The sequence below is a fragment of the Oncorhynchus mykiss genome, chromosome 26 (assembly GCF_057628025.1).
Source record: "Oncorhynchus mykiss isolate SJ-2025 chromosome 26, ASM5762802v1, whole genome shotgun sequence".
Classification (NCBI taxonomy): domain Eukaryota; kingdom Metazoa; phylum Chordata; class Actinopteri; order Salmoniformes; family Salmonidae; genus Oncorhynchus; species Oncorhynchus mykiss.
In genome coordinates this window covers 51,437,638-51,448,409 of record NC_143047.1, presented here as the reverse complement: position 1 = coordinate 51,448,409, position 10,772 = coordinate 51,437,638, and the positions used below count along the sequence as shown (strand labels likewise).

General features: G+C 39.8%; 1 protein-coding gene across 2 annotated transcripts; it reads left to right on the top strand.

Moving 5' to 3' along the window:
- The first annotated feature begins 668 nt into the window (after window positions 1-668).
- LOC110512750 (uncharacterized) lies at window positions 669-10,772 on the top strand. Of its 2 annotated transcripts, none has more exons than XM_090221997.1 (2): window positions 669-883; window positions 9,123-10,772. In XM_090221997.1, exon 2 carries the CDS (start codon window positions 9,146-9,148, stop codon window positions 10,031-10,033), a length of 888 nt encoding a protein of 295 aa, XP_090078123.1. In that variant the 5' UTR covers window positions 669-883; window positions 9,123-9,145; the 3' UTR covers window positions 10,034-10,772. The 2 variants fall into 2 exon arrangements, with proteins under 2 accessions (XP_090078123.1, XP_036820473.2); XM_036964578.2 differs by lacking the exon at window positions 669-883 and adding an exon at window positions 8,116-8,363.

Here is a 10,772-nt window from a genome sequence, read left to right as displayed (position 1 = left end):
TTCCTGTCAAGTCAAGGGCTGATTTCCTACAAAGCATTACATGGGCTTGCTCCTCCCTATCTCTCTGATTTGGTCCTGCCGTGCATACCTACACGTACGCTACGGTCACAAGACGCAGGCCTAATTGTCCCTAGAATTTCTAAGCAAACAGCTGGGGGCAGGGCTTTCTCCTATAGAGCTCCATTTTTATGGAATGGTCTGCCTCCCCATGTGAGAGACGCAAACTCGGTCTCAACCTTTAAGTCTTTACTGAAGACTCATCTCTTCAGTGGGTCATATGATTGAGTGTAGTCTGGCCCAGGAGTGTGAAGGTGAACGGAAAGGCTCTGGAGCAACGAACCGCCCTTGCTGTCTCTGCCTGGCCGGTTCCCCTCTTTCCACTGGGATTCTCTGCCTCTAACCCTATTACAGGGGCTGAGTCACTGGCCTACTGGTGCTCTTTCATGCCGTCCCTAGGAGGGGAGCGTCACTTGAGTGGGTTGAGTCACTGATGTGATCTTCCTAGTTGGCTAGATAACATCCCCGTCCATGAGTTCACTAAGCTACTCTCTTCCTGATAAAGAAGAGGAGGTCTGCTGGACGGAGGAAGAGGGTTTGTGGCTGAACGTTGTCGTGAAAGAAGAGGAGGAAGAGGAGGATGTCACAGTAACAAAAGTAGAGAATGAGGCTGTTCCAGTGAAAGAAGAGGAAGACGAGTTCAGAGTGAAAAAGGAGGAAGATGTTACAGTAAAAGAAGAGGAAGAGGGGGAGGATGTTACTGTGAAAGAAGAGGAAGGGAAAGAGGTGGATGCAGTTTTTGGAGTGAAAGAGGAGGAGGATGAGATTACCGTTACATTGGGGGAGGAGGAAAAAGAAGAGAAGACCGGAGATCTGATTAACACCAGTAAGTCTTAAAAAACAAGGGCACGAACTCTGCAGTTGTTGAACTAATGTGTGCTTTTTAAATGGGTATTCTACACTTGAATAATGTTGCGCTGTAGGAATTGTTAAAGCTACAGAGTGGGGACTCAACCAACAAAAAGTCAATGGATAAAACGTCATATTTTTTTCACAATTATTAAACATCTCTAAATGTATTTTTCTAAAATATGATTTGAAGATTTAAATCATTTGTTTATAAAATCTAAATAATAAAATCTATGGTTTTATTAGGTCCTACGTTTTTCAGTTATATTGTAAGGCAGACTGATCTGATTGAAATAAGTGGACCGAGACTATGATGGAGTGGGGTCCATGTCCCGAGCCAGAGCCGCCACCGCGGACAGACGCCCACCCAGACCCTTCCCTATAGGTTCAGGTTTTGCGGCCGGAGTCCGCACCTTTGGGGGGGGGGGGGGGGGGGGTACTGTCACGTTCTGACCTTAGTTCCTTTATTTTGTGTTTGTGTTAGTATGGTAAGGGCGTGAGTTGGGGTGAGCAGTCTATGTTCGTTTTTCTAGGTTGTGTTTATGTGTTTTGCCTGGTATGGTTCTCAATGAGAGGCAGGTGTTGTTCGTTGTCTCTGATTGAGAATCATACTTAGGTAGCCTTTTCCCACCTGTGTTTTGTGGGTGAATGTTTTCTGTTTAGTGTATGTCACCATTCAGAACTGTTTCGTTTCATTCTCCGTTGTTACTTTGTTTAGTGTTCTGTTGAATAAATTAACATGGACACGTACCACGCTGCATATTGGTCCGATCTCTCATACTCCTCCTCAGACGAGGACGACGATCGTTACAAATATAAAATATACTATGTCTGTAAAATGTATATAGTATGTAACATTTATATAGTGTGTACATAGTATGTAACATGTATATAGTATGTAACATGTATATAGTATGTAACATGTATATAGTGTGTATATAGTATGTAACATGTATATAGTATGTATATAGTATGTAACATGTACATAGTGTGTATATAGTATGTAACATGTATATAGTATGTAACATGTGAATAGTGTGTATATAGTATGTAACATGTATATAGTATGTAACATGTATATAGTGTGTAACATGTATATAGTGTGTATATAGTATGTAACATGTATATAGTATGTAACATGTATCTAGTATGTAATATGTGTATAGTATGTAACATGTATATAGTATGTAACATGTATCTAGTATGTAACATGTACATAGTATGTAACATGTATATACTATGTAACATGTATATAGTGTGTATATAGTATGTAACATGTATCTAGTATGTAAAATGTATATAGTATGTATTAGATGGTAGTAGAAGCCTAAGTGTTGATGTCCATTAGTTTACTATAATGTGGGGAGGGGTGGTAGGGTCAGGGGCAAAATAATACATCAGTATAATATAAATATATAAATGGGGGATTGGAAATGATGCAGACAATTACACTGAGAGAATCCACTATCTATCTGCAATATTAAATATGATCTACCCTCTAAAACAATATATATAAATAACAAATAGAACATTTTACTACATACTCTGCTGTTCTATTGTTCAGGTAATCATGTGGAATGATGTCCGATCATCATTTTGTTTTTGTTGTTTGAATTAACATCTTTGTTATAATATCGCAAACTGAAGTGGCAGTTTCACCTCTATGGATTCCTACTTTAAGGTCAGGGTCAAAAGGAGACATGAACTGGGTAATGGACGGACAGGTTGAGATATGACTAGGGAAGGGTGTAGTCTGAAGAGGAGGAAAGATAAAGTTCCTAGGAATACGTATTCTGGAGAACTCTGAATGGTGAATCATTTGCCAACTTAACTGGAGAAAGTGTATAAAAGACAAACTCGGCTCTTCGATGTGACACTTTCTCCCAGAGAAGACACTTTCTCCCAGAGAACACACATTCTCCCAGAGAAGACACTATCTCCCAGAGAAGACACATTCTCCCAGAGAAGATACATTCCACCAGAGAATACACATTCTCCCAGAGTAGACACTTTCTCCCAGAGAAGACAAATTCTCCCAGAGCAGACACATTCTCCCACAGAAGATACATTCTCCCACAGAAGACACATTCTCCAACAGAACATACATTCTACCAGAGAAGATACATTCTCCCAGAGAAGATACATTCTGCCAGAGAAGATACATTCTGCCAGAGAAGATACATTCTGCCAGAGAAGATACATTCTACAAGAGAAGATACATACTACCAGAGAAGATACATTCTACCAGAGAAGATACATTCTACCAGAGAAGATACATTCTACCAGAGAAGATACATTCTGCCAGAGAAGATACATTCTACAATAGAAGATACATTCTACCAGAGAAGATACATTCTACCAGAGAAGATTCATTCTACCAGAGAAGATACATTCTTCCAGAGAAGATACATTCTACCAGAGAAGATACATTCTACCAGAGAAGATACATTCTCCCAGAGAAGATACATTCTCCCAGAGAAGACACTTTCTCCCAGAGAAAATACATTCTACCAGAGAAGACCAATTCTCCCACAGAAGACACATTCTACCAGAGAAGACACATTCTACCAGAGAAGACATATTCTACCAGAGAAGATACATTTTCCCAGAGAAGATACATTCTCCCAGAGAAGATACATTCTGCCAGAGAAGATACATTCTGCCAGAGAAGATACATCCTGCCAGAGAAGATACATTCTGCCAGAGAAGATACATTCTACAAGAGAAGATACATTCTACAAGAGAAGATACATTCTACCAGAGAATATGCATTCTACCAGAGAAGATACATTCTACCAGAGAAGATACATTCTACCAGAGAAGATACATTCTTCCAGAGAAGATACATTCTACCAGAGAAGATACATTCTACCGGAGAAGATACATTCTCCCAGAGAAGATACATTCTCCCAGAGAAGACACTTTCTCCCAGAGAAGCTACTTTCTACCAGAGAAGACACATTCTCCCACAGAAGACACATTCTACCAGAGAAGACACATTCTACCAGAGAAGATACATTCTACCAGAGAAGATACATTCTACCAGAGAAGATACATTCTCCCAGAGAAGATACATTCTCCCAGAGAAGACACTTTCTCACAGAGAAGATACATTCTCCCAGAGAAGATACATTCTCCCAGAGAAGACACTTTCTCCCAGCGAAGATACAATCTACCAGAGAAGATACATTCTACCAGAGAAGATACATTCTACCAGAGAAGATATATTCCACCACAGAAGCCACATTCTCCCAGAGAAGACACTTTCTCCCAGAGAAGATACATTCTCCCAGAGAAGATACATTCTACCAGAGAAGATACATTCTACCAGAGAAGATACATTCTACGAGAGAAGATACATTCTACGAAAGAAGATACATTCTACGAAAGAAGATACATTCTACCAGAGAAGATACATTCTACCAGAGAAGCCACATTCTCCCAGAGAAGACACTATCTCCCAGAGAACATACATTCTCCCAGAGAAGATACATTCTACCAGAGAAGATACATTCTACCAGAGAAGACACATTCTACCAGAGAAGATACATTCTACCAGAGAAGACACATTCTACCAGAGAAGATACATTCTACCAGAGAAGACACATTCTACCAGAGAAGATACATTCTACCAGAGAAGACACATTCTACCAGAGAAGATACATTCTACCAGAGAAGATACTTTCTCTCAGAGAAGATACATTCTCCCAGAGAACATACATTCTACCAGAGAAGATACATTCTACCAGAGAAGATACATTCTACGAGAGAAGATACATTCTACGAGAGAAGATACATTCTACCAGAGAAGATACATTCTACCAGAGAAGCCACATTCTCCCAGAGAAGACACTTTCTCCCAGAGAAGATACATTCTCCCAGAGAAGATACATTCTACCAGAGAAGATACATTCTACCAGAGAAGATACATTAAACGAGAGAAGATACATTCTACGAGAGAAGATACATTCTACCAGAGAAGATACATTCTACCAGAGAAGCCACATTCTCCCAGAGAAGACACTTTCTCCCAGAGAAGACTCTTTCTCCCAGAGAAGACAAATTCTCTCACAGAAGACACATTCTCCCAGAGAAGACACATTCTCCCAGAGAAGACTCTTTCTCCCAGAGAAGATACATTCTACCAGAGAAGACACATTCTACCAGAGAATACACATTCTACTAGAGAAGATACATTTTCACAGAGAAGATACATTCTACCAGAGAAGATACATTCTACCAGAGAAGAGACATTCTACCAGAGAAGATACATTCTACCAGAGAAGATATATTCTACCAGAGAAGATACATTCTACCAGAGAAGATACATTCTGCCAGAGAAGATACATTCTGCCAGAGAAGATACATTCTACCACAGAAGATACATTCTACCAGAGAAGATACATTCTACCAGAGAAGATACATTCTACAAGTGAAGATACATTCTCCCAGAGAAGATACATTCTACCAGAGAAGATACATTCTACCAGAGAAGATACATTCTACCAGAGAAGATATATTCTCCCAGAGAAGATACATTCTACCAGAGAAGATACATTCTACCAGAGAAGATACATTCTCCCAGAGAAGATACATTCTACCAGAGAAGATACATTCTACCAGAGAAGACACATTCTACCAGAGAAGATACATTCTACCAGAGAAGACACATTCTACCAGAGAAGATATATTCTACCAGAGAAGATACATTCTACCATAGAAGATACATTCTACCAGAGAAGCCACATTCTCCCAGAGAAGACACTTTCTCCCAGAGAAGATACATTCTCCCAGAGAAGATACATTCTACCAGAGAAGATACATTCTACCAGAGAAGATACATTAAACGAGAGAAGATACATTCTACGAGAGAAGATACATTCTACCAGAGAAGATACATTCTACCAGAGAAGCCACATTCTCCCAGAGAAGACACTTTCTCCCAGAGAAGACTCTTTCTCCCAGAGAAGACAAATTCTCTCACAGAAGACACATTCTCCCAGAGAAGACAAATTCTCCCAGAGAAGACTCTTTCTCCCAGAGAAGATACATTCTACCAGAGAAGACACATTCTACCAGAGAATACACATTCTACCAGAGAAGATACATTTTCCCAGAGAAGATACATTCTACCAGAGAAGATACATTCTACCAGAGAAGAGACATTCTACCAGAGAAGATACATTCTACCAGAGAAGATATATTCTACCAGAGAAGATACATTCTACCAGAGAAGATACATTCTGCCAGAGAAGATACATTCTGCCAGAGAAGATACATTCTACCACAGAAGATACATTCTACCAGAGAAGATACATTCTACCAGAGAAGATACATTCTACAAGTGAAGATACATTCTCCCAGAGAAGATACATTCTTCCAGAGAAGATACATTCTACCAGAGAAGATACATTCTACCAGAGAAGATACATTCTCCCAGAGAAGATACATTCTACCAGAGAAGATACATTCTACCAGAGAAGATACATTCTCCCAGAGAAGATACATTCTACCAGAGAAGATAAATTCTACCAGAGAAGACACATTCTACCAGAGAAGATACATTCTACCAGAGAAGACACATTCTACCAGAGAAGATATATTCTACCAGAGAAGATACATTCTACCATAGAAGATACATTCTACCAGATAAGACACATTCTCCCAGAGAAGACACTTTCTCCCAGAGAAGTTACATTCTCCCAGAGACGACACATTCTATCAGAGAAGATACATTCTACCAGAGAAGATACATTCTACCAGAGAAGATACATTCTCCCAGAGAAGATACATTCTCCCAGAGAAGACACTTTCTCCCAGCGAAGATACATTCTACCAGAGAAGATACATTCTACCAGAGAAGATACATTCTACGAGAGAAGATACATTCTACCAGAGAAGATACATTCTACCAGAGAAGACACATTCTACCAGAGAAGATACATTCTATCAGAGAAGACACATTCTACCAGAGAAGATACATTCTACCAGAGAAGATACATTCTACCAGAGAAGATACATTCTACCAGAGAAGACACATTCTACCAGAGAAGATACATTCTATCAGAGAAGACACATTCTACCAGAGAAGATACATTCTACCAGAGAAGATACATTCTACCAGAGAAGATACATTCTACCAGAGAAGATACATTCTACCAGAGAAGACACATTCTACCAGAGAAGACGCATTCTCCCAGAGAAGACTCTTTCTCCCAGAGAAGACAAATTCTCTCACAGAAGACACATTCTCCCAGAGAAGACACATTCTCCCAGAGAAGACACTTTCTCCCAGAGAAGATACATTCTACCAGAGAAGACACATTCTACCAGAGAATACACATTCTACCAGAGAAGAGACATTCTGCCAGAGAAGATACATTCTACCAGAGAAGATATATTCTACCAGAGAAGATACATTCTACCAGAGAAGATACATTCTGCCAGAGAAGATACATTCTGCCAGAGAAGATACATTCTACCACAGAAGATACATTCTACCAGAGAAGATACATTCTACCAGAGAAGATACATTCTACAAGTGAAGATACATTCTCCCAGAGAAGATACATTCTACCAGAGAAGATACATTCTACCAGAGAAGATACATTCTACCAGAGAAGATACATTCTCCCAGAGAAGATACATTCTACCAGAGAAGATACATTCTACCAGAGAAGATACATTCTCCCAGAGAAGATACATTCTAAAAGAGAAGACACATTCTCCCAGAGAAGACACATTCTCCCACAGAAGACACATTCTACCAGAGAAGATACATTCTACCAGAGAAGATACATTCTACCAGAGAAGACACTTTCTCCCGGAGAAGACACTATCTCTCCAGAGAAGACACCAGTTCCCAGAGAAGACACATTCTCCCAGAGAAGATACATTCTACCAGAGAAAATACATTCTACCAGAGAAGATACATTCTACCAGAGAAGATACATTCTACCAGAGAAGATACATTCTACCAGAGAAGACACATTCGCCCAGAGAAGACACTGTCTCACAGAGAAGACACCAGCTCCCAGAGAAGACACTATCTCCCAGAGAAGACACTATCTCCCAGAGAAGACACTTTCTCCCGGAGAAGACACATTCTCCCAGAGAAGACACTTTCTCCCAGAGAAGGTACATTCTATCAGAGAAGACACATTCTCCCAGAGGACACACTTTCTCCCAGAGAAGACACTATCTCCAAGAGAAGACAACAGCTCCTAGAGAAGACACTATCTCCCAGAGAAGACACTATCTCCCAGAGAAGACACTATCTCCCAGAGAAGACACATTCTCCCAGAGAAGACACATTCTCCCAGAGAAGATACATTCTCCCAGAGAAGACACATTCTCCCAGAGAACATACTTTCTCCCAGAGAAGACACATTCTCCCAGAGAAGACACTATCTCCCAGAGAAGACACTCCAGAACAGAGGAAGAACTCAACATCGCAGGTAAAGAAATGACTTCCAATGAAAGGTTCTGATGTGTATATGAGTATGTCTGTGTTACTATAAAGGGCAGGTTGGTGGTGGGATACATGGGTTTCTCTTGTTCCACTAACACCATAACACCTGATTCAGATGATCAAAGAATCAGTGTTCAATTTGGATCATAATTAATGTAAGTGGAAAACAAATACATGACTAATGCTGTCCTCTAGGGGGTGTTGTTACCACTCCTGATGTGTGAATATGTGCTTTAGTGTTGTTTTTTCAGTAACCAATTCATTTTACATCATTATAATGAATCATTTGTCTCAGCCGAGAACAAGTGTCTGTTTTAGTATCTGTTTAGGGTGTTTTAGTATCTGTTTAGGGTGTTTTAGTATCTTTTTAGGGCGTTTTAGTATCTGTTTAGGGTGTTTTAGTATCTGTTTAGGGTGATTTAGTATCTGTTTAGGCTGTTTTAGTATATGTTTAGGGTGTTTTAGTATCTGTTTAGGGTGTTTTAGTATCTGTTTAGGGTGTTTTAGTATCTGTTTAGGGTGTTTTAGTATCTGTTTAGGGTGTTTTAGTTCATCCTTGAAGTCTTCATTTTATCAAGCCATGTTTCCCCTTTATGACCCCTGGAGAATATACTTAGTAAAGCTGGCCGCTAATTCCTTCATATTTTATACTTATCATATGTCTTGGTCTTTGGTGTATTTAGTGTGTCATGTCTTGCTACAAATGAGGTGTTGACCAATGTCACGATGTATTCTCACTTTACAGACACTTGTCTCCAACGACACAAAATGGGTTCTAAATACATCACAGAAATTGCAATCTCCACTACCCCTGAAATGGACCAACAGCTTCATGACCAAGACTATGACAAGATAAATGTCAACCTCAACAAAGGCACTTCATCCACCACCAAAGTTTACATGTGGTACAAAAAGGGCAATGGTAAACCCATCACCAGAGTCCAGTTTTCATTCACTGATGAAATGAAAGATGTCCTGAAAAAAGCAGGGTTCACTGAGCTCCCAGAAAACCTCAACTCTGGAACACAAGGAGACGTCATCCAGCTGTGGTACTCTAGTGGTGCAAGCCCTAAGTATGACATTCCCATTGAAGATATCTTCCTCACCACTAATGAGCAAGAAGAGGCCCACCAATTCAAGCTTGGCTGGGAAAGGTTACCATGCAATCTGAACCGCAGTAACTCAGGAGATTTCATCACCCTCTGGTTGAAGAGAAAGAGTAAGACCTACATCTGTGACGTTGCTGCCGCCACCTCATTCCAACAACACATCAACCTTTCCAACGAGGGCTACATCCGGCTGGATGAAGATCTTAGTAGAGGTTCTGGAGGAAAACCCATCTACCTCTGGTACCGTCAATCCACCACAGTGGGCGGCGGGATCACAGAGATGAATGCATGCATCAACCGTGAGCAGGATTCCATCCTAGTGGAGCGTGGTTTCACCATGGTGAATGTTAACCTCAATGAGGGAACATGCGGTCAGCCAGTGTTTGTCTGGATCAAGAAAAATGGATCTCTCCCTATCAAGGCCTTGACCGTTACATCCAACCCTGATGTAACTGGCCCTTATGACGAGGCAGACTTGATCCTCATCGATAGAAATCTGAATGCTGGCAACAGTGGTATGCCCCTCTACCTCTGGTATGGCAAATAAAAACCTGAGTTGGAGAGGTAGAATCAGCCTTAAATTGTGACAGACATTAGCTTTTGCATGGCAATGTATCAGTTTAATTTTTTAATATTTTTCTGACACTCAATGTTATCTTTTATGTCATAAAGTCACTGTCAGAGATAATGTAGAAAATTTGTCTTTAATGTTGTTTTCAATCAATTAACAATTGAATTATATAAATTATATTTTAGCAGCAGGTTTAAGTCGTCTGAATATACCAAGGGGTTGTAAGGTTTTATATTGCATTGTGTTAGTCAGATATTATTTTGAAAAACCTGAGAAAAGTAACACATTTAAATGATTCCTGTGTAACACTGATCATTCTGTTAATCAATAAAGAAAGCATAGCAAATGAGAACATTGTACCTTTTAATTCATCAAATGCTTGACCTTAGCACAAAGTCCTGATAATACCTACTGTACATTACAATTTATATTATAATGACCAGGACCATGGGAGAGTACAAAGCTCACAAATGCACACTAAGGTTGATAATGTAATGATCTGATAAATAACAGAACTAAAGATTTGTTTCACTGAGAACTCACATTTGACAGTTTGGGTGCCTTGCAGATTGTAGGATATTTTTTCTTTGACTTGATCATCCAGTCGTCTATCTATATGATTTGTTTCGGCTCTCAATGCAATATTTCCGTGGTGCAAAACAGCACAGATTATAAGAAAAATTCTAATACAATCAGCGTGATTTACCTTGAAACG

Bases quoted from the DNA above. Each gene is read 5' to 3' on its own strand.
- LOC110512750 (XM_090221997.1), top strand. From the start codon at position 9,146: ATGGGTTCTAAATACATCACAGAAATTGCAATCTCCACTACCCCTGAA.